The sequence below is a fragment of the Meleagris gallopavo genome, chromosome 16 (assembly GCF_905368555.1).
Source record: "Meleagris gallopavo chromosome 16, MGAL_WU_HG_1.1, whole genome shotgun sequence".
Taxonomy (NCBI): Eukaryota; Metazoa; Chordata; class Aves; order Galliformes; family Phasianidae; genus Meleagris; species Meleagris gallopavo.
Genome location: NC_139419.1, coordinates 13,703,171 through 13,726,012, shown reverse-complemented (window position 1 = coordinate 13,726,012; position 22,842 = coordinate 13,703,171). Strand labels below are relative to the sequence as shown.

The window sequence follows — 22,842 nt, the reverse complement described above, 5'->3', positions numbered from 1 at the left end:
AGCACCGCACCTGGAGACGCTGCACCCCTGCCCAGAGCAGGAGCTGCCTTCTTGCTGCCTGCACGCACACATGAAGCAGCTCTGAAGGCTTAACCTGGAACCAGGAGCTCCAGGACAAGCAGTCCCATTGCCAATCCCCCCAGCATTAGGACCCCACGTGTGCACAACCTGCAGGGCCCGAGGACAGCAGGGCTCATGGCACGGAGCAGGCAGCGCTCAGCAGGGCTGTGCATGCACTTGTGCTGCTCTCAGAGCAGAAGGGAATTGTTTAAACCACACAGCCCGCAGCACCACGCATAGTGTTTGCTGCTCTCTTTTTTATTAGTATTAAACTTGGAGGTTTTACGAGCTTTTGCTGCTCCGTTTTCCTCCTTAATTGGCGCCACTGTTTTTAACCCTGCTGCCGGAGCTGCATTGCCATGGTTACCCACACAAGCCTCAGCGAGCGGGAGGTATTTTTAGAATTGCCAAAATGCACATCTCCAACGAGCGGGGCTGTGCCGCACACAGCTCTCCTCGTTCCATCACACCAGCATTAAAATGAGGGAAATTCAAAAGTCAGTTCAGGAGGGGCCCCCAGCACAGCTCCATGCGCCCACTGGGAGCCGCCCACTGCAGACCTTCTGGCCAGGAAGGAGCAGCTGAGACCTCCCAGCCCCCCAGAAACATCACCTTACTACGTGAGCAAGAGCCGCCCTGCAGTCATGGGGCACCTCACCGAAAGCACCCACACGTGGGTTCAACTCTGCTTCAGGTTTACATCACAGATGCAACGTCACTAAGGCCTGCATGCTGCAGCGATGCATTGGTTCCTGCGCCAAGCCAAAAAGGCGCCCATGAGCAATCACTGCCCTGCCAGCTCCTCCTCAGCTTGCAACCGCCGCTCCACCATCACCTTCCATCTCTCACGGCAGCAATTGCAAGCTCTACAACCAAGACCAGATACAACATCCCCCCCCTCCACCCCCAAAGCAAAGGGAAAATACACCTAAGCTGGCAGCTGGCTCTGGGCTCATCGCACACCTGGAAGGAAGGATGCCCTCCCGCAGAGCTGCAGCGATGCTCACGCTGCCCCAGCTCTTTCCTAAGGACGCAAGTAATTATGGAGCACTCTAGCTACTAAACCTGATTAGAGCAAAAACAAACTAATTTGGTTGCAGGGTAATGATCTGACCTTGTTAACGACGTGTTTAGCTTGCTGACAACGTTTTGCTCTTACACAGTGATGCCTTTCTCTAGATCCCAAACTGCTTTATAAAGAAGCCTAGCACATTCCCACAGACCTTTTTGCTCAGGAGGGAACCCATGTGGGCACCCTCAGCGCTGCTCCCTGGGAATCACAGAGCACAGCACAGAGCTGGGAAGCCCCTCCTGGCCCAGCCAAAGCAGCAGCCGCAGCGCTGGCACTCAGAGCACCCAGACCAGTACTGCCCGTTCCCTCCTCCCTCTCCACAAATCCAAGCACCACCTGTTCTTCAATGAAGAGAACAACTTTGGACATCCAGACTCACAGTAAAACCCCACGGCAGTTATACAGACTTTGCCATTCAGGGCCCTGTGATGTTTCACAACCCCATGAAACACCCCATGGAGCCACCAACCCAGAGCTCTCAAACACCTCTCCTCTTCTCATGGCCATCGGTCACAAAGCCACAGCTGTCCTCAGATCAGTCCCTCTCACCCTGCACCCTGCCCCCACCACTCACTAGCACTCCCAGCACTCGCTGGTTGCTAATGACAAAGGTCTTACCACCGTGCTCCTGGGAGCAATGCTTTTCCCCATCTCACAGGCTCAACTTACCACCCTAAAAAAGCACTTACGGAAGATCTTAATCCAATTTCCCTAACCGTACTGAGCTGAAGGGATGTTTCTTGCAGCAAGAAATAGGAGAGAAGAGCATCCAAGGCAGCTGAGCACAGCCAGAGGACTTCCCATTTTCACAACGCTCCGAAATATAGCAAAGAGAGCTCACAAGGGGAAGCAGCAGAACAAACATCTCAGAGGGATTCATGGACTCTGACCCATATTTGCACACTGCAGAGAACGAGATGAGGACAGAGAGCTGCCGTACACTTACCTGCAGACGGGAGGCTCTCTCAGCATGGGTACCAGGCGGTGCTGCTGGCACTGGGTGCACTCTGCAAATAAGAGAGCAGGGTTTTATACCGCATACATCCATCACACACGTGCCCCAGATCAGATCCCAGCACAGCAGCAATCTGCAGGCTCACAGGGTGTTAATCTGGGTGTTCTGAAGCATGTTAGCTGCAGGCAAAAAAAGGCCCTGGGAGGAGAGCAAGATTTGGGGAGAGGGTTTACAAACATCAAATGCCCAGAACAGGGATAGCACGGACACTGAAGTCCCAGGTAGCGAAAGGAAGAGATGACAGCTTGGCAGAAGCTCAAGCAATGCACAAAGAGCAACACCATGCCTGCCAGCACACTGCTTTGCACAGCAGGACCCAGCAGCTGGCAGGATGGTGCCACAGGAGCCCAGCAGGACCAGGGAAACATTTCAGGCTGTGCACAAGTTTCACCCCACCTCAGGACCAAGCAGTCCTCAGCTCTCTGCATTTCATTGGTCCCCTCAGGCTACTGCTCCTTCCATAGGGAAACCCTCCTCCAAGCCTGGAAGCCTCTGTGCTTTGCTGGCTCTCCATAAGCTCCCAGGCCCCAAACCCACCCACAGGTGCTGCAGAGCTCTCCCAGCTCTCCTTCTCATCTCTACAGCCCCACACACAGATACTCTGAAGTGGAGGAACACAACCTGGGACCCACAGCTCATCTCACACCACAAGTTCTGCCACACATCCAAAAACAACACTGCACCAATCTCTCTTCCCCAACTCACGGCCCTTCTGCTTATCTCTGGGCATCCCCAAAAGCAGCACTCTGGCTCTCATGAGGCACTGCTGTGTCCACGCACTGGTGCAGCACCTCAAGCACTGAGTGCAGGTCTGGGTGCCTTCCAGCACTTGAAGGGAGCATACAAACAGGAGGGGAAATGACTGTGTGCATGGGTTGATAGTATTAGGACAAGGGGAATGGTTTTAAACATTAAACAGGGGAGGTTTAGGTTGGATATTAGGAGGAAGTTTTTCACCCAGAGGGTGGTGAGGCACTGGAACAGGTTGCCCAAGGAGGCTGTGGATGCCCCATCCCTGCAGGCATTCAAGGCCAGGCTGGATGTGGCTCTGGGCAGCCTGGGCTGCTGGTTGGGGACCTGCACACAGCAGGGGGTTGGGACTGGATGAGCACTGTGCTCCTTTGCAACCCAGGTCATTCTGTGATTCTGTGATACCAGGACATACAGCTATCAGAGAGCATCCAGAGGAGGGCTGAGGAGGTGGGGAAGGGTCTGGGTTCCCCCATGCACTGCACAGAGCACACTGCCAGCCCCAGCTCTGCTCCAGCAGCCCCCATTGTGAGCACTGCTGCCAAGCAGAGGGCTGGAAACAAGAACTACAGAACTACAGCAGCTGAGCACTGTGCAAATGGCAACGGGTTGCCCTCTTAGAAAATTAAATCCTCTGAGCTAACGAGAAGAGTGTTTGCTCTCAAGCTGGAGGTAAAGGGCTGATAATTAAAAGACCCACTGGCATAACGGCTGCCACATTTTTCTGACTCTTAATTTAATTATCCCCATTTCGTTATCCCGTAGGAACACACAAAACGTTGCCCTATGAGTTCTGGAAGCCAGAAGCAAAACTTGCTCCCCGCTGACATCACTGCAAGCGAGATGCACACGACCTCTCTGTGCTGTGCAATGCTCCCCCCATCCTCCCCAAAGAAGCCGTGCTGCAGGAGACAGCCCAGGAGACACAGAATGCAGCACTTTCCTTGCACTTTCTCAGGTTCCACCTGAGATGGTCACATCTCTGGTGCTGTGGGGGACAACTGCAGGTGCCCTCACTCTGGGAAGCAACTGAATGGATTCTGCTAGTAACAAAATACATCTGGATCATCACTTTGCAGAGGGGGAGGAGGAGGGATGTAAGCAAATTTGTGCAACTATTAGGGGACAGATGCCCTTGTAATTTTAAATGAGACATGCAACTTAAACTATATATACATACACATATATATGTACACATACACAACATCAGAAGTAGTTTGGGTTGATACGGAAAGTTGCAACAAAGGCTGTGATAGGAAGTTCCCACTGCACAGCACTATCCCTGCAGGGCAGAACGAAGCTCCCCAGCAGCCCCAAAGCCCGCAGGTGCAGGAAGGCTTCAAGGGGCCGCATCGCAGCTCCGCGTGCCGCGGTGCGATTAACTCCGGGCATGCAGAGCAGAGCAGAGCAAAGCAGAGCATCCCAAATCCCAGCGGGAAAAAAAGAGACAGGAGCAGAACTTCCATGGGGACGAGGCAGAGCCAGGGCTCCCTCCCCACTCTGTCCCCAGACTTTGCATTTTCTACGGAAATCTGCTGGAAACCAAACCAGAAAGCCCCGGCAATGAAATGAACCTGCCGGGCAGGGAGGCCCCCGAGCACAACCGAAAGCACCGCAGGATCCGCTGAGCCCCATTCAGAAGCACAGATCCCCTCCGAAGCCGCACAAAGAACGAAACCTTTCTTGCAGGCTGGGAGCGGGCGGCACACGGCTCAGCCCTTCCACGAGGGACGGCAGCAGCGCCGCATTGCAAGAGCATGAAGTAATCGTGCTCCTGCACTTACTGCTCTGCTATCCAATTAGCCGCTCCAAGTGTAGGACGAGGGGGAAAAAAAAAAAAAAAAGTAAAAAAAAAAAGGGCGGAGGAAGGAGGGAGGGAGGAGGAAAGCGTGATGGAAAGCCAGGAGATGTTTTGCAACCGCGGACTGCTGGAGCGCAGGGCCTGAGCAACCAAAGCCATGGCGGGGTGCAGAAGCGGCGGGGCGGCGTAAGGGAGCGGGGGAGCAGCAGAAGCGGCGGAGCAGCAACAGCCGCCCGGGAGCAGCAGGACCCGCAGCGCCCACCCCGCTCACTTTGCTCCGCCGTCCCTCCGCCCTCCCGCGGCGCAGCCGGCCCCGCACGCTGCTGCTGCTGCTGCCGGAGCCCCGGTGGGCGCGGGGCAGGAAGCGGGGCGGGGGCAGCCCCGGAGCAACCCCGTAGCCCCGCCCCGGGATGCTCGGCCGGAGGACGGCTCGGGATGGTGCCGGAGCGGCCGCGCTTACCGTGCTTCGGGATTGCGCTGCTCCGCTTCCCTTCCTTTTCTCAGCTCCCCCCCGCCCCCCTTCCTCCCCGGCTCAACGAAAGCCGTTCGGAAGCGCTCCTTACATCCCAGCGCCGGAGGTGCCGGCGGACGAGCGGAGCGCGCAGCCCCGAGCAGCGCCGGTGGCAGCGGGCAGGTGCGGCCCGAGCTGCAGGCGGTCCCGGCTGCAGGCTGCTCTGAGCGGTCACCCCGAAGTCCCCTGCGGTGAGACGTCTGCAAAGAACGAAACGAAGTCCCCAGGCAGACGTTCCTTTTTAAGATTTGCAGAACCGCTGTGCTGATGTACGCTGTGGGCTCCGTGTAGGATGCGCAGTTTTGCAATTTTGAGGTCTTATGTGCATTGCAGCAACGTGCCGGCCCCAAGGTCCCGGTGGGATAGCAAAACTTGCTACTCTAGGTGAAGCTGCAGAGCAAACTCCTGGCTGAGGGCTGTTGCTCTTCCCCACGTTTCCCCCTCCCCAGCCCATGCTGGCCGCTTCCCTTACCCTCCCTTATTCATTTCACTGCTGGTGCAGCTGCAGTTGATAGCGCATCCCAGCTGCCACCCTCACCTGCAGCCTGCCCCCAAATCTTGTGTAGGGTCCCCAGCAGGCAACAGGGCACTGGGCCTTGCAAAATGCTTTGGATATGTTTTAATGGTTCCAAATTATTGTTTAAACGCATTTTAAAATGAAGGGGGTAATAGCTGTGGGAGGATACGTGCACCACACCTCTCTGCTCAAGGCAGTCCAGAATGTGCTGCATGCAACAGTGTTACGTGCAGGCAGGGAATGGTGAGCACCCTGGTCCTGCAGTTGGTTTGTGCCCATCCACCTGCCATGCTGTGCGGCTGCAGAACGCTTCCTCTGAGTTAAAAAATCCTAAGAACGCTCCAACAGTGATGATTTGAATGAACAGCCTGTACTGCCAGCCCCGCAGCTGCATTTCATCAGTGATACCCCTGCCACAGGCTCTGCCTGGTGATCTGCAGAAGCAGGCAGAGGTAAGCAAGCTCATGTGCAGCCCCAGGAGCTGCGTTAGCATTCACTTGGAAAAGAGCTGGAAAAAGAGGCTGGAAAAGAGCAAACCATATCATTCAGCAGGGAAAAACAATATTCTAGGACTAAGGAGATATAGCACAGTGAAAGCGTTTGCTGGGAAACACAAATAACATTTTTCTTTGTATGATTAAACAGAAAAACTCCCGACAGGCCCACATCTGGCAGCGAAGCTGTGGGACGAGCTGAGCTCCCAGGCCAAAACGCCTGAGGCTTGCACTGAATAAGGAAGGAAAGCATTTTCTACCCTTGACACAAAGCATCCAAGCCAGGGGAGGGCTGAGCCTGCAAACACAGCACAGAGCATGCATCCCGACCCTGCAGTGCCTGCAGAGCTACAGTCACAGTGTGCCAAGGGAGGGGGCTGGCACTGCACTGCCTGCAGCCCACAGGGCACCTGCTCCTCACACCGTGCTTCCCATGAGGACAGCTGCACAGCCCGGGGTCACTGCCTGTGCTTTTGTCCACAATTCAGCTCCACATCACTGACAGAGCTGAGCAGGGATGGTCCTTGGACCATCAGTGTGCCGTTCCTGGCATCTGAGAACCCGCACACCCCGTCCCACTCTCACTACTTTACATCACTTCTCTGCACGGCAAGACGAAACGACTTGACCTCTGTTCGGGCAGCTCCAAATCAGCTGTGAAACAGTAGGCTGTAATTAATGATCTGTATTAATGCTCAAAGTCTCTCGCTTTCCAGTCCTCATAAAGAGCAATTACCCTGCAACAGAAGAGCAGCGTGGTGGCCACCAGTCCTGCAGAGCACATTGCTTTCTTAGAGTCTGCACGCTCTCTGTGCCATAAATCACTGCCTAACGTGAGAGCAAGGATAACACCGCTGATGGAAACCCTGACATTCTGTATGTGTGAAGCCAAGCCTGCCCTGGCTGTACAGCTGAGCTGGGGATGGGGAGCAGCTGCCCTTGCACAGACACGGGCTCAGAGGGGACATCACCTCCAGGGCAGACCATCCAGGGGGGTCTTCAGGCACAGCTAACATCAGTCCCCATCGGGGTCTGCAGATGAGATGCTGACAGAGGCTCATCCTATTTGATGCACTCACTTCACTTCTGGGCTGCGCCTTCTGCTCACCGGACTGCACCTTCATTACAAGGCATCCTTTGTACAAACTGGCAGCGTAGGGTTTTACACCCAGCTGCAAAACCCTTGACTCATACCTCCTCTTGCTGCTGAGGCTCCAGCTCCAGGCCTTCAGGCACAGCTGACGTGCATGGTCAGTAACGAAGGCAGCTCCTAATGAGCAGACTTAAGATGCAGCGATGGATGGCACCCGCTTCATGAAGAGCTGATCTAAGAGCTGTGCTTCTTGGTCAGGGAGAGCAATTAACAGTAATTTCTAAAATAACCAGTTTCAGGTCTGATGAAAAACGCGAGGTCTGACAGCTTATGCGTGTTAAGCTGTCTCAGGGTCTGCAGCACAAACACAGCTTAAACCCAACACAGAGCCCAACAGAAGTACCTCTCCCATCCCTACAGCCCAGCCAAGCCTGGTATACGGGCTCAGGGCTGGTGGGGCCATCGCTGTGCAGCTGCTCAGCGTTGGTCCTTATCTCAAACATGGAGCAGAGCTGTTTAACACTTCCCAGGGTCACAAACTCAGGAGAGCCTTTCACCAAAGGCCGAGCAAAGGGAATGCAGTGCTGGCACCCCAGCTGCCCGGCAGGCAGGAGGCCTTTACCTGAATGCAGGGCCACCTCTGCTCCAGGAGCCCCTGTTTGTGTGCTGTGAGCCATGCTGAGCTGGCGGTGCGTCTCATTTGATGTGATCAAAACTACAGCAGTTCAAAGTTGCTGTGGTCTTACAGAGTTGGGCACAAGCAAATTACCTGAGGAAATCAGAAGGCTGTCCAAAAGGGTGGCTGGCCCATCTTTCAATAGCTTACTGGGAAAAGCTACAGCCATTGATTGGGAGGCAGCACCTCTGGTGGCTCTTAATCAGTGCCTGCTTCCAAGTACAAAGGGAAATTGAAGCAACTTCACCTGCAGGCTGATACGACCTCCTGTTAAGAACTAAGAACTGCTTCCACTGTTGATTGGAGTCTTTGTGTCTCAGGGCATGCGGGATGGATGTGAAAGGAGTGTGACAATGGTTGAGAGGTGGAGAACGGCTGCTTCAGGAGGATGGCATGAGATGGAAGCATTGGCCCTCCCAGGATGACCCAAGGCCTCACCAATGGTATTCTTTTCCAGAGATTCTTCAGAAAATAACGTGCATTCTTTTGCCATTCAGAAAGAGCAGATGGAGCTTTTGAGGGTGAATGTGAGAGCTGGAGCTGCCTGATAACCCTGGCCTCGCCAACAGGGTGAGAAGCTGTCAGTGAATGCGAGGATGCATTCTGGCAGATGGAGTGAGAACCCGAGTGTGAGAAACGAGCAGAGATCCCTCCTAGGATGATGTGTGTGTGTCTGTGTGTCTGGAGCAGTTCAAAATCGACTGATGGGAAAGAGACTCTCGGCTGAATGCACCATGGATGAAACACGGGCAGTTGAACTCGGACATCTTCCTAGCTGAAAAGTTCTGTCCTGTGTACTAAATCAAGTTTGGGGGCAATGAAAAGGAGATTTCCAGTCTCCACTGGTGGTAATTTCTGAATTCCAGATGAGGCAGATGAGACTGAATAAAGCAAATCAGTGAGCTTGGCTCTGAGCGTGATTGCTGCCCACGGGGAGCAGGATGCAGCTCATCAAACGCTCTCACCTGTGCAGCTGATGGCCTGCAGCTGAACGCTCCTGTCTGAGACTGGCAGCAAAGATGATGTTAATCTGACCTGATTAATCAGATCTGAATCTGACAGTAATGTTTGGAGAAACTGAAGATGCCTTCCCCCACCTGAGACGATCCTCTCTGTCATTAGCTTTCACATATAGCCTGTCTTCATCAGCTTTGCACAGAAGACTTTGTGAAACAATGTCAAATGCTTCATTAAAACCTAAATATATTACTGCAGCCCCTTCCAGTGTCAGTCAATACAGTGCAGAAGAGACGGGGGCAGTGCTCAGAACCAACATTTCCCTTCTCCTCTAAGTCCAGATTAGCTAAAGAGGGAGAACAATAAAAGAGCAGTTAGGAAAAGCATTTTATAACACCCTGGCTTTGTTGTCTTGGATTTGCTACTAGAACAGCACAAACACTGACGGATTGGCCTCTGTTAGTGCTGCTGTACGGGTGCCTGGGGGTTCTTCCTTCTCACTGTACCCCCATTCAGGGCAGTGGGGCATCCAGGCTGAGCCCAGCTGTGGTTCCTCCATCGCACTGCACAGCACAACAGCAGAACATCACTCACATCCCAGCAGAAATATCTCCAGGTGGGAAAAGACAGACCTCACCGAAGTGAAAGGTTTGGTGTTCCTCTAACTGGAAGGAAAACATTTGGGAACAAATGTGTTTGCCTCGCAAGCCTCATCCCCAAGGTACATACGCCCCACGTTTGAACTTCTTCTAATAAGCAGAGAGCCAGCAAGCTTTTAGCCTTTACCCACCGGTGCTACAGCAGTAGATGAGAACATAAATTTGTTTTATGCTTTACCAGCGGGTCTGAGAGAAACAAGAGAAGATTTCCCGTGGCCCTTGCTGCCCTCCATCCCCCACGGGGCTCAGACCCATGCAGTTCACTACCATCTCAGTGTCAGAAGCTCAGGCCCACGGGCTGCTGCTCCCTGCCCCACAGCAGACCCATATTCCCCCCGTGCAGGAGGACCAAAAGGAAGCAGCCCTCAGGTTTCCATTTGGCTGTGCTTTCCCAGGCTGTAAATCAGCAAGCAAAAAGCCTTAAGGGTAAAACAGCCCCACAGACCCCTTAGTGTGCAGGTCCCTCTGTGCGCAACGGGACCAGAACCCTCCACATTCCAACAGCTGTGAGGGATGCTGTGATTGCTCAGTGTGAGCCAAGAGCTCAGCTCAGCTCCAGGATTTGGAATACATGCTAATGTGAGTGTCCTTACCACGTCTGCTCCCCAGGCAGGGGATCGACCCTCTGCTTCCCACAGGTACAGCTGTCACCTGCCTGGTTTGATGGGACTGCTAGCACTAAGTGTGCCTATCCAGACAGAGGAATGATGCTGCAGCGCACCACAAAACCTGTCAGCAGCACAACACAAGGCCGTGCCTCGCTTCCTTCCACCCACAGGGCCAAGCAGCTCTTCTGAGAGCCAGAGCCAACCTGCACAGGAATGCAGAGAGAGAGCCGTGAGCCCCACTGCATGCAGCCATCCTCCCCTTCCAGCTGCAGACGGTGCCTTCCCAGGACATTTTGCATCCCCTTCCCAGCACATCTTGCTGATAGCTGGGAGGATTCCGCAGGGATTTTGGCTGCAGGGTCTGGGAATCAATTTCCTGGAGTATTTCTCCAAAGAGATGACAAGAGCTGAATAAGATCTCTGGATGGCTATGCATTTCTGCAGCCACACAGCAACATCCACAGGCTTATGCTGGAATTGCTGTGAGGATTTCTCCTTCCCTAAGCAAACAAGAATGGTTTGGGACCCAGAGAAGAGTGCCTCTGGGTTACCTCGGTCCTTAAGGCATCTCCCCATGGGCTGACGGGTTTATATAGCACATTACCCTCCTACACACAGGGAGGAGTGTTGAGCTGTGTCAGCTCAACAGACAGCTGTGATCTCTATGGGCAGCACACGGGAGGAGCACAGCTGGTGTCACACAATAAAGACTGGGTAGGTGTAATGGTGACGAATTGCACCATCATTCTGTCTATCAGGATTAAGGCTTTCCAGCACTGGGTGAAGAATCAGTTTGCTTTGAGGGAGTCTGCTCTGCTTCTGTTTCCTACTTTCGCACCCTCCCCCCCACTTCATCCAAGCATGATGCCTGCTTGAATTCTGCCCTAAGGAATCTGACCATGATGGGCTCTGGGTTGGGTTTTCAGAGAGCTTTAGGCACTCAGCAGGAGATCCAAGGCTCCGGACAGCTCTATTGATGAGCTGCTGGGTGTCTGACAGCCGGGCTGTCAGTAATGAGGGAAGACAGATCACAGGATATCACCAGGCACCTGTCAACCATAAGCAGTGAATGCTGACATTGTACCTCTACATTTCACCTACGCAAAACACATCATCATCGCAGGTCCTGAAAATACATGGGTTGCTCCAAAAGTAACGCCTCCTATTTATTTTCATGGAAACTACAGCTGATAAACAGAGCACGGTGACACCATTTGACAGAGGCAATCCTCAGCTACCAAACACTATTTTTCAACACAGTCACTGCCATTAGCTGTGCATTTTCACCAGCTCTGAACCAAGAATACAGATCTGCGTGGCCTTGTGGAACACTGATGTCTTTCACATCACTGTCACCACTGAGATGCACCACCAAGTGCCTCGCTGTACTGACAGCCACTGTTTGGCCTCCATCAGCATTCAGAAGCTCTGATGAATGCCAATTGGTGCCATGTTTTCTGCATGAAAAAATTCAATCCTACACCTTTGCTTCATGTCAGACGTCGCTCTGTCAGAGGTTCCCCATTGCTGCTGTCTGTCACACAGCAACAAAATGTAACAGAGTGTTGGTGGGAACGTTCAGCCTCTACTGCCATCCCACCACCATCTGCCTCTGACACTGTGGGCCAATGTAATGAAATAGGAGGCATTACTTTCGGAGCAGCCTTCGTGGCAGCTGGCAGAGCTGTGCCTAAGAGCAACTGCCACTTCTCCATTACACAGGTATTTTAAGCCACTTGTCTTTTGTAAATAAACCTTGAAGTGGCACTTAGCACCTGTTTCAATGCCATTTAGCATGCGTGCTATGTCACAGGACCCAGTAGTACCCCAGCAAGCAATAACATGAAGTAGAATGCCAGCTTATGCTCTGTTAGTCAAAAACCCCATCGCTCAGTCCAGGCATTAATGCGCTGTGTGCCAAGCTGTGCCAGTAGGTCAGGTCGGCACAGGGCCACGACACACTGCTATATGAACAGAACGTCACCTTTTGCTCGTTACCCCCTTCCATCATGAGCTGCTATCAGCAAAAAAATACCAGAGACAGATACCTTGGATCGTGTCAGATGAGCAACTGGAAAGGCAGCACCCAGCAGGAAAAGTTCTTGTGTTTGTGCAGCAGCTGCCCGGCCGCAGGGCTCTGCAAAAGGCACAGAGCAGCACAAGGACACAAGCTGTGAGGCAGCAGGGCTCTGCCACGGGCAGGTTTGGAGCTACATGTGGCAGCAGAGAGCTTTCATCTGTCAGAAAGCTCCTGCTCTCCACTGCTAATTACCACCTCGCCCAGCTCTTGCGGCACGGTGCGGCTCCACGGCTCACCCAGCACCGCTGCCGCCCTCCCACCTCCCAGTGCCGTGGGCTGTGCCACCCAGCCCTGAGCGACTCCAGGCAAGGGACGGGACGGTCTGTGGCACTGCTGACACACAAAGGGACCCCGGTCCTTCTTCCCAGCAGGCACAGATCAACCTCGAGGGCTTCCTCGGCCCCGGGAGGCACGCAGCATCCAGCTGCCCATGCAGCGCTGTGGCTGCGCGCTGGGTTCATTTGGACACTTTGATGCCACAGGGGCCGCCTGCTGCAGTGCTTCCAGATGTGGAGATGCGATGCAGAAGCTGCTGAGATCAGATCGGGTCTCCCTACAGCACAGCAGTCTGATCCTCCTTATGGATGGTTGTAATTGCTTAAATTCTAACAGCCTGCAGATGCCTAACGAGACCTGGGAGTTCTCCCACAGCTTGCAGCACGGCGCTGTGCTGAAGGAGAAGGGCCCCTCCGTGGTGGTCCAACTCCACCCCGCAGCCAGGGCTGGTGTCAAACCTCATCAGGAGAAAGGGCAGCCCATCTGGTGCAGTCTGTGGTGCGTTTCAGCAGTGGTGAGGACAAGGCACGTTCCAGATGGCCGTGCACAGCTGTCACACCGCAAAATGAGGAGTGCCTCATCTGTGAGAATGAGAGCATCGTGAGCAGGACTGAGCAGAACATGCATCAGAAACAGTGGTGGCAATGCTGGAAGATTGCAGTCTGTGCCAGGTGGGTCCCACTGATGCTCATACAGGAGCAGAAAGATGAAGTCTGTCACTGCTACTGAAATGATAAAGTCTGATGCTGACAGTTGTCCTGGATCGCATCGTTACCGATGCCTAGCTGTGGTGTCAGCACTGTGAGCCAGCATCAGAACAGCGCTGCATGGAGCAGCCACGCGTGAACTCCACATTGAAGACAAAGCTTCGGATGCAGCTCTCTGTGAGTAAAGCGATGGGAAAACCAGGCAAATCATCAGCTCCAACCACTACATCATGGCACTGACAGAGCTGAAGGCTCAGCCTTCCTGAGCAGAAGCCAACACAGTAACAGCCTGCATCTTGAATTGAAGAAATGGATGTGGAGAGACCTCACAGCAGAAGTTTTATTCTTGGCAGGTATTCTGACAGGCAGCGCTGGGGTAGCATTGGGCTAACCCCCAAAAAACTTTTCCTCGGTTAATTGTTTGAGAACAGGTCATATTTTCATATGTTTTACATATTCATTACACCCTCAAAGTCATTATCCTTTCCACCCCCAATGACTGCCCAGCAGATACAGCCTTATTTGGCAGTCTTTGATGTCACCTGGTGTCCTTCTTGTGCAGTGTCGGTCCGCTGTCGGTCCTTTGGATGGGGAGTTCTCTTACCTCCTCCAACAGCCTTTATCTTTTAAAATCACCCCTTTTGTCCCTAAGATTGCTCTGTCAGCCAGTTCAGGCTGGATGCGGCTCCGAGCAGCCTGGTCTGCTGGTTGGCGACCCTGCACGTAGCAGGGGGTTGGAACTAGATGATCATTGCGGTCCTTTTCAATTCTACGATTCTATGAAGTGCAATGCCTTGACGCCACTCTGTCGCTAATACTGCCCGGTGCGGTGCCGGCTTCTAACGATAAGTCCAACGGTCGATACAGGCAGACGTTCCCCCGTCGTAAGGCGCGTTTGTTTCCCCTCCCGCAGCCGCTATCCCGGCGGGCAGCGCAGCGGGGCGGGCCGCAGTCGGTACCGCCCCCGGAGCCCCCAGCGGCCGCCGCTGTGCCTGGCAGTGCCGGAAGGAGCGCGGACGCTCGGCGGGATGCTGCCTGCGGGCTGCGGCGGGCGGTGAGCGGAGCGGGGCGCGGGGCGGGGAGCAGTGGAGCGGAGCGGGCTGATGTTCCCCGCTCGAACACCGCAGGTTGGAGGCGGCGCTGCAGGCGGCGCTGCGCGGAGGCGCGGAACGGCGGAGGGAGTTGGAGCGGAGCGCGGAGCGCGGCCGGGATCTGCTGCGGGGGTGAGAGCGGGCGGCGCCGCGGTGCCGGCGGTTGGGTGCGGTAACGTCGGGCCGCGGTAACGTCGGGCCGCTCTGCGTGTGCTCCGCAGGGAGCGGAGAGGAGATGAGCGGCCGAAAGAGGAGGCGGAAGCCGGCGGTGGACGCGGTGAGCGCTCCTGTCCCGAGCCGGTGTCACGCGGCCCGGCTGGGGATTCGTGCCGGGATAGCGGGGGGAGCGAGTTGGCTCGTGGAGGATTAACGGGGCACCCGGGTTTGGGGTCTGCCGGACCGTCTCCTCCTCGCAGAGAGCGCGCCTTCGTCCCGGGAGCTGGAGGAGCTGGAGCTGCTGAACGCCGCCCTGGAGAAAGCGCTGAGAGTCAGAAAAAGCATCTCCAGAACGCCCGCAGCGGCACGGGGAGCTGGGGGAGCAAAGACTGCGGGCGGGGAGTCTGATGGTGGAGATACGAGAGAGCTGAAGGAGCCTGCGGCCATCGGAGATGGTGGAGATACGGGAGAGATGAAGGAGCCTGCGGCCATCGGAGACGGCCCTGTGGCTGCCCGCCCCAGCCACCAGGTGAGAGCTGGAAGCCAGCAGCTCACCGCAGCCAAGAAACCTCCTCCATACCGGCTGCGAGCACCGTACAGGACTGACCCAGACGTGAGAAGAACCCAAAGGAAAGCCCCGGCAGGACATGTCAGCAGGGCACCTGGAGCGGCTGGGAAGAGCTCTTCCAAAGTTGTGGCTCCCAAACAAGGAGGCAGGCGTGGGCCGGCGGTCCCTGCGGCAGCTGCACCCCAGAGGACAACCAGCTTCCCCAGGTCTGCCCCCAGCGAACGGCACGGCGGCCCTGCTGGGGAAGGGAGCTCAGTGTCCGTGTGTGGGCAGCAGCTCAGTGATGGGAAGAGGTGCTGTGGTGCCCTCGGGCTGCCCGGCGGAGCAGAGGAGCACACAGCTGCTGCAGGGAGCGCATCGCCACGGGCAGCCGTGCTGCAGGAGCAGGGGTGAGTGCTGGCCGTGCTCAGCGTGGCCAAACACAGCTGCAACGCTGCTCTGTATGACCCGATTTGGTTCTGCCAACCCTCACCTTCTTTGCTGGAGGCAGGGGCCTTTGGAGACCTTTGTGGCTACTGAGTGAGCGTCTGCACGCTGAGAGCTGCTCTCAGATGGCTGGGACTTCAGAAGTCCTTTCATTATGGCTTCTGCTACTTCTCAGCCCTGCTGTGACTGCTTTGGAAAGCTGTTTCTGTAAAGCTTTCCCAGGAGTCCGCTTCCCACGACAGCTTATTGATTTTCTTTATTTTCATTTGTTTAAAGAGATAACGACAAATAATTCATGAATCATCTCTCTCTCTCACAAAAGCATGTACCCAGTGCTGCTTTCTGGATCTCATACTACGCCCTTTAACTTCTAAGATGCTGTCTGCTTAACTGTAGAATCAGGATTAGCCTGAGTGTAGGTTGCAGGAAGGCTTACAGAGGGGTGTTAGTGCCACATCCTGTGGAAGGGCAGGGAAACAATACTTAAAACTGTGGCAGACCAGCCTGTCTTTTCACATAACTTCTGCATTCATTTCTATGTGCTCTGTGCTTTAGAGAAACAGTGACATTAAGATCTGGTCCTGTGCTTGGGTAATACTGAAACATTGCTCTCAGCAGCCCCAGCTCAGCCCCCCTGTGTCTGTGCAGGGGAAAGGACTGCAGTGCAAGTGCTGGGGTGGGTGCAGGACACAGAGTGGCTGTTGCTGGGGGAACAGGAATGTGGATTCGGACGTTTATTTCCTTTCACCCTGGCTGCAGCACTGTCTGCAGTTTGCACAAGGCTCAGCCGTAACTGCCAGCTCAGTTGGCAGAGGGTTTTGCACACAAAGGAATGGGAAAGGAACTTTGCATACATTCATCTCACCTGCACGGCAGAACAAATCCTGACTGTCGTTGTGTATGCAGTGGGAGCTGCAATGTGCCTTCCCCATCCTCGCTAGGCGAGGTGACCTGGCGGAGCTCAGGTGCAGCAGTGCAGTGGGAAGGGCTGTGCAGCACAGCAGCTCAGAGCTGTGGCTTTACCCCCTGTGTTGGGGCTTGATGTCAGAGCTCCCCCAGCTCTGCTCAGTGATGGGTGTAGAGAGGAACACCCGGGTTTCACTTCTGGGGCTTCTGATGTCTTCCGTTACAGCTAAACTAATTAAGACAAAAAGTAGATTACTCTATTGGAAGTCAGGGCTCTGCTGACCTCCAACGGCAGCCAACCTGTTTTGCAGATGCCAGCTGGAGCTGCCCCTTCCCTACAGGAAAGCCCACACCAGGAACTCCCGGTAAGCACCAGGGCAGCACGGAGGGCTCGCAGTGAGTACCCCACGCTGCTACTTTACCAAGTTGTTGGTGTCCTGGACAGCCCTCTGTCCTGGAAGCACTGCTTTGTTCTTGCATGAGGCCAGATCTGCTGATGAGCTGCCCTGAACAGAGCTGTTAACACTGGGCAGCTGCATTTTGAGTGAGCCTGGTGCTCTCATCCATCCCCCAGTCCCCAGGGACATCTCTCACTGCCCCTCTGGGGCTTCTGATGATGGGATTTGTCAGATCCTAAGCTTAAGCCATGAATGTAGCCCGGGCTCCTTGCATAAACCTCAGGAATTGCTCCTTTTGTGGGCAGCAGTCATTTATCAGGCAGCAATCTGTCAGCTCCCTTTGGCAAGTTGGAAATAATCGGTTCCCTTAATTTTCCCTGCTAAATTGAGCCCTTCAGCATCCTGATAGCTCTGGTACAACTTAACGCTCTTCGTTATTGCCTTTACACTGGGTAACAAGTTGAAACTAACCTTTGTGCTAAAGATCACCTAGGGAGAGAAATCACAGCGGTGGTGAGAGCCTGTCCTGTGTGTGCCCTCCCATGGAAACGTGGGTTTGCACACATTTAGTGGAGGAGCAAACGTGCAGGGAAAGAAAAAGGCGAGGAGGTGCCTGTATTGGAAGCACTGATGCATGCTTGTGGTGCGAGCAGTGCAACACACCTGAACCCCTCCTGACCCCCTGGGCTTTTCAGGGCATGGGAGAAGTGCCGTCTCTGCCACACGAGTGCTGATGCAGCGGCTGCGAGGACGCGTTTCACAGAGAGGACCCAGAGCACTGTATCCTTCCTCTGCTCACCGCTCCCAGCTCTATCAGTCCATGGTGTGCTTCCATGGGGAGGAGGTGTGCCTCCCGTGGCAGGGATTCAAGCCTGCTCTCAAGGAAGCGTTTTTTCTTCCACGTAGCGCAGCTTTTGTGTATTTGTGTAAGTTGTGATCTGTGCAGAGAAGGCTGAGAGGTAAGCATCTGCACTGCCCTCACCTCCTGCCTGCAGTGCTGGTTTATGGGCTGCTCGCTCTGTGCTGCTGCCCCCGGTTCCAGCTGCTCTGGGCTGAGGTGCGTGCTGTGAAATGTTCCTTAAGCTGCTGTTGTTTGAGTTTCGTTCACCAACGCCGACACTCAGCCCTGCGGAGATAGAGGAGGAATTAAAAGCCCTCCAGGATGTCTCCTCCCGTCTGAGCCTGTATGTGGAAGCAGAGTCTGCAGGTAAGAAAGAAAAGAGTGGGGGGGTAGAGCAGAGGATGGAGTAGGGATGGTTTCAGTGGGTTCCAGTTCCACGTGTCTGGTGCTCTTGGCATGTGTCAGACAAGATGGATGGGAACCCTCTCTGCCCATATGAGGGCTTGTTAACCTGTGGCCACTCCAGAAATTGTCGTCTCTGGTGGGTTTCAGCGTGCTCATGCCTGCTGGTTTTCCTCTGCTTCTCTAGACCATCCCACTCTTCAAAGAGAGTATGAAAGCCTTCTGACCTTGGAAGGTCTGCAAAGCACGGTCTCCCGGTGCTTGCATAAGCTGCAGCTTCTAAAAGCAGGTGAGCTGGTGCTGGTGCTTTTTGTCAGGTGTGCCTGAACAGTGGTTTGCCCTGTGGGTAGGGTGCTGCAATTCACAACTGGTGATGGAGCCGTTGAGAGAATGGGGAGGGGACACTGTGTGCCATATGTCAAGATGTCCTGATTGTGCCATGTGTGAGGAGTGTGCCCCGAATGGAATAACATCATAATGTTCTTGTAAATTAATGACTGAAGTAGCTCGCAAGCTCTGCGAATGTGGATTTAACTTGCCACTGCCAATTCTTCACCCTGACAGCTGTGGAGTCCCAAAGGAGGCTGCATCCAGACTGCACTGGGGACCAAGGAGACTGCTGTGCAGCCCATGCTGCTGGGGCTCGGGTGTGTGGCAGCGCAGGCACGCTGGCTGTGCCTCTCCTGTGCTACTCCAGGCTCCAGGAACTGAGGGATCTGTTTGCCTTGAAGCTGCAAGTGTCTATGCTGCACCAGGAGATTGCCTTACAAAAGGTGAGTCTTCAAGGGTTCGTGCTGCCGTGGTAGGGTGAGAAAAGGCAGCTGTGGAGCAGCAGGGAGCAGTAGCACAGCAAGCTTTCCCAGTAGTATTTCTTTATGCCTCACATCCGTGTCCCATCAGTGCCACACTGACTTTGTGGAAGAACAGACCTACCCTTTCAACAGCTTTAAGTGTCTGAGCCTCTTCTGATAACATTTTCTTCCCACTCTCCTGGAGTGTGGCAGTGCAGGCTGAAGTTGGTAGTGCTTGGAGATCAGCTTTGGCCCCTTTACTGTCCCATCAGGGCCCCCGCTTTGTCATCCTCTCGTGTGACCTCTTCAGGTAGCAAACTTCTGTGCTGTCTGCTGTTTTCCTTTTTATGTCAACCTCTGTGCAGCTAATCTTGACTTTCCCTTCCTTCCACGGCCTGTAAGAACATGAAAGGAGGTCAGCCTCTCCACCAGCCCGAGCACTGCTTGCTGTATGGGGACCATTCGTTCTTCTTGACAGCAAAGGGCAGAGATCTGTGAGGCTGTGTCTGCCTTTGACCTACCCTTCAACCTACCTCAGTGACAGAAGCTTTGGAAATGCAATTGTTTATAACCCAGGGAAGTTATTTGTAAGAAGCCATGCTTTTCTCCCTGGCTGAAGATGGACTGTTGCTTGTTTCCAGATGGGATTTTAGTGCTATATCCTTGAATTACGGGTTGTGAGGTCTTTGCTTTTATCTGCCCAAAGCATCGCAGTGACTGAAGCCCCTTGCTTCACTGGTGGGTCCCATTTCTTCTGCACGAGGATTTAAATAGGTGCTGTGTGCCAGCTGAGCTCTGAGTATCTGAAGCAGCTCTCTTCAGAGTGTGCAAGGTGCATGAAATTCTTGGGACAGGTGAGGTGAATGGAGTCGGTGCGGGATAAATAACCGGGGAAAAGATCTATCTATCCCTGGGCCGAGCCTGTGCATTGCAGGAAGAGGAACAGCAGGAATCAGAGCAAGTGCTGTTAACTCTTAGCTTGTCTTCGGTGAACGTCTGTTTCCCTTTATCCTTCTGTATCAGGAACAGATCAGGGGATGGAATAGAGAGAGGGCTTTCTCTTAAGAGTGCTACATTCCCCCACCTGTGCCAGTTTTTCCCTCAGGTGGCATTTTGTCTGCAGATCTTCACTCTTTTCAGAGATTAGCAAATGTGCTGTTCCTGTTTCCTGCAGAGACTTATAGAGAACTGTAGAGAGGACCCCTCTGCAGCTTCCCAGAGTGCTGTGATGTTTGGGTCTTCCTTTCTGTCCTCCACTGGAACATGCTTGGAGGGATGTGACGATCACATGGAGTTTATCCTCTACTCCTGTCGTGAGAAGCACACGGCAGGCCACATGCAGCTCCAATGAGCAATGAGTTCGTTAGCAGGTAGCAGCTGAAAAAATCCCTGGCCAAATTTCTGAGCATTCATTCTAGACCGACACACCGAAGGTTAGCTTTTGTCCCTTGATAGTGAGTTCGTGTGTTCTTCAAGTTGTCAGTCACATTGCAGAGCTTGATGCCGTTATGTTGGCCAGCAGGTTGCTGGAGAGTGGGCTGAGCTCATCCAGAGCTGGGCTTTGTGAGCCGGGTGTCAGGCAGTCAAAAAGAGGAGCTGTGCTTAGCAGTGGGTCAGTAAGCCCTCAGTGCTGTGGTTGCAGAGCTGCCATATCAACATCAGCTTCACCCCGTTCAACATCCAACATCAGCTTTAACGACTGTTAACAGTTTTAACAATTGTTTATGAGGGTGGATAGTGATAGGACACGAGGGGAAGGTTTTAAACTGAGACAGGGGAGGTTTAGGTTGGATATTAGGAGGAAGTTTTTCCCCCAGAGGGTGGTGAGGCACTGGAACAGGTTGCCCAAGGAGGCTGTGGATGCCCCATCCCCGCAGGCATTCAAGGCCAGGCTGGATGTGGCTCTGGGCAGCCTGGGCTGCTGGTTGGTGACCTGCACACAGCAGGGGGTTGGGACTGGATGAGCACTGTGCTCCTTTGCAACCCAGGCCCTTCTAGGATTGACCCATCTGTGCCCTCAGCTTCTCACAGGGGTGCAGCTCAGCACAGCAGCCTTCCCTGCAGCACAGTGCAGCTCAGGAGCACTGCCCATCATCTCACTGCTCTGCATGGCTGCTGGTGTGCTTCACGAGCAAGGGGTGAGCAGCCCCGCCATCCTGAAAGCTGACAAAGGAGGACTTTCACCTGCCAGTTAGCATGTTGTTACTCATAGAGCTCTTGTTAGATCGCATTTGTTATGCAGCCACTTCGGTTCTGGGATTCTCAGAGGAGCACCCTGTCTTCACTCCAGTGACACGTCTCCTTTACTCCTGCAGCTCACCATGACAGAACTGCTGCCTGTCCTGGACTCCAGGCCCTGCCCAGGGGCCACTGCAGCTCAGCTGTACCGGGCGATGTACACTCAGCTCTGCGAGGGAGGCGGGCGCTTCCCTGTGCTGGTGCGAGATGAGCTGGCAGACTGAGCTGGTGAGAGCCTCCCTATGGCCATTCACATAAACAGCCACGGTTTTAAGCAATAAATCCTTTCTGATAACTTTACCTGTTTGTCTGTCTAAAGGAAACCAGTTTTCTGGGCTTTGGCTTGTTCCTTGTCAGTCGCTTTTATGACTTGCTGATTTCTGAAGGTCTGTGAAGCCTCTTCATGGACACTGGTGGTGGGTGTTCTCCCAAGGTCTGTCTGCTCCGGATTCTTGCCCACTTCAGCCACGGTCTTGTATTCAGATAACGTAGCTGTCCCTAACGTGTGATTTACACTGCTCACAGTGTGTTGGGACACAGCTTTCCAGGGTGAGAAAATCCAGGGAAAACGAGCCACTATTGCCATATAACTTTGTTCACAAATCGGCATATAACCAGCGTCACAGTAATACTGACTGGCTTATGATGCCTTCATCCACCCAGGCTGCATGCAGCAATGCCTCTTTGGGAACTGCTCTGCTATGCAAACATTGCTCTGAGCTGTGCTGCTGCCCACACCACTGCAGCTGGAGCAGCCCCTTCAGCCTGTAGGTCACCTTGCTGCTTGGATCACGGCTCCATAGGCAGCTTCGTGACTTGCCATGCTCTTTTGTAATGACTTACACCTCTAGCTCACAGCTGACGTGCTTCTGCTGGATCATCTTACCAGGGGATGGTGGCTGAGCCAGAGAAGGGCAGGGCTGTGTGTGCTGGGGGGGTGCAGCTGCAGCAGGAGGGAGTGATGGAGCAGCCCGGTAGATGGCACTCAGCCCTTTGCATTGCTGCTGAACCTGTGCTGGCAGCTGCTGTAGAAGCAGTCTCTCTGAGTGACTTAACGCAATGCCCTGCCCAGCTATAGAAAATACAAGTGTGTAGCAATCCTGACCTTGCCACCACAGGAACGCCTGCTTCAGTTCTTCCTGCGCCTTCAATCTTCACTTAAACCCCTGGCACTGCTGTGTGGCAGCTGCTTTGGAGTCACATGGCATACTTCTGGCTTGCAAGCATTTTGAAGTCCATTTAGCAAAGGGCCACTGAATACTGATGCAGCATTTCTACTTCTTGTTACAGCTGGGCTTGCATCATACCTTGCAGCTGGACCAAACTCCTGTTTGGAGGAGTTCAGCTCTTGGAGATGCTGACACTGGTCATTATTATTTCCTTCTGTGTTTTTTTTCAGGGCTGGAGTTAAGGTGGTCCGACTTCCAAATGTTTGGGCCCTTTCTGACCTTCAGAATCTGCCCAAACCCACCCCGGTGCTGGGTGAACGTCAGCTTTTTACCATCACTTTAATTTCTTCATTGCATTGTGTTCAGTTCTTTATGTTTTGGTTCCTGTGGAGTGTTCAGCTGGGGCAGCTCTGCCATGTGTAACAGCAGCCACCCAGGAACATCAGTTCTTGGAGTCTGGATGCATTTTATCTACACACCTGGCAGGGTTTTCTGCATACAGATGTCAGCCAGAGCGGGGAGGGATCGTTGTGTTAGAAATGCACTGTTGTTACAGGAGGAAATGATGCTGGTGCTTCAG

General features: G+C 53.9%; 2 protein-coding genes across 11 annotated transcripts in view; one reads left to right on the top strand and one right to left on the bottom strand.

Moving 5' to 3' along the window:
• Nucleotides 1-14,030, bottom strand: part of LOC100550253 (ankyrin repeat and fibronectin type-III domain-containing protein 1-like) — a 134,255-nt gene extending 120,225 nt beyond the window's left edge. For 2 of the 7 annotated variants that reach the window (XM_085237142.1, XM_019620578.3), the window contains exons 1-2: nucleotides 12,262-14,030; nucleotides 2,079-2,139 (exon numbers count right to left, since the gene is read on the bottom strand). In XM_085237142.1, the coding sequence (XP_085093268.1) occupies nucleotides 2,079-2,104 (26 nt within the window). In that variant the 5' untranslated portion in view covers nucleotides 2,105-2,139; nucleotides 12,262-14,030. Of the gene's footprint in view, nucleotides 1-2,078; nucleotides 2,140-4,575; nucleotides 4,714-4,969; nucleotides 5,114-5,158; nucleotides 5,199-12,261 lie in introns of those variants that run through there. The other 5 variants (XM_085237139.1, XM_085237143.1, XM_085237141.1 and 2 more) reach the window with 3 other exon arrangements.
• Nucleotides 14,031-14,180: 150 nt separating this feature from the next.
• TEDC2 (tubulin epsilon and delta complex 2) lies at nucleotides 14,181-22,613 on the top strand. 4 transcript variants are annotated; one of them, XR_014886720.1, is made up of 12 exons: nucleotides 14,181-14,330; nucleotides 14,404-14,499; nucleotides 14,589-14,644; nucleotides 14,784-15,480; nucleotides 16,735-16,788; nucleotides 17,517-17,601; nucleotides 17,920-18,028; nucleotides 18,252-18,353; nucleotides 18,629-18,837; nucleotides 21,171-21,321; nucleotides 21,413-21,642; nucleotides 22,493-22,613. XR_014886720.1 is itself a non-coding variant. In XM_085237148.1 (11 exons), exons 1-10 carry the CDS (start codon nucleotides 14,305-14,307, stop codon nucleotides 21,315-21,317), a joined length of 1,581 nt encoding a protein of 526 aa, XP_085093274.1. In that variant the 5' UTR covers nucleotides 14,181-14,304; the 3' UTR covers nucleotides 21,318-21,321; nucleotides 22,493-22,613. The 4 variants fall into 4 exon arrangements, 3 of the variants coding, with proteins under 3 accessions (XP_085093274.1, XP_085093275.1, XP_085093273.1); XM_085237148.1 differs by lacking the exon at nucleotides 21,413-21,642; XM_085237149.1 differs by lacking the exon at nucleotides 22,493-22,613 and having other exon boundaries at nucleotides 21,413-22,442.
• Nucleotides 22,614-22,842: the final 229 nt, after the last annotated feature.

Coding starts and splice junctions, on each gene's coding strand:
- TEDC2 (XM_085237148.1), top strand. CDS start 14,305: ATGCTGCCTGCGGGCTGCGGCGGGCG. Junction 14,331..14,403: donor CCTGCGGGCTGCGGCGGGCG/GTGAGCGGAGCG, acceptor CGAACACCGCAG/GTTGGAGGCGGCGCTGCAGG. Junction 14,645..14,783: donor GGAAGCCGGCGGTGGACGCG/GTGAGCGCTCCT, acceptor TCCTCCTCGCAG/AGAGCGCGCCTTCGTCCCGG.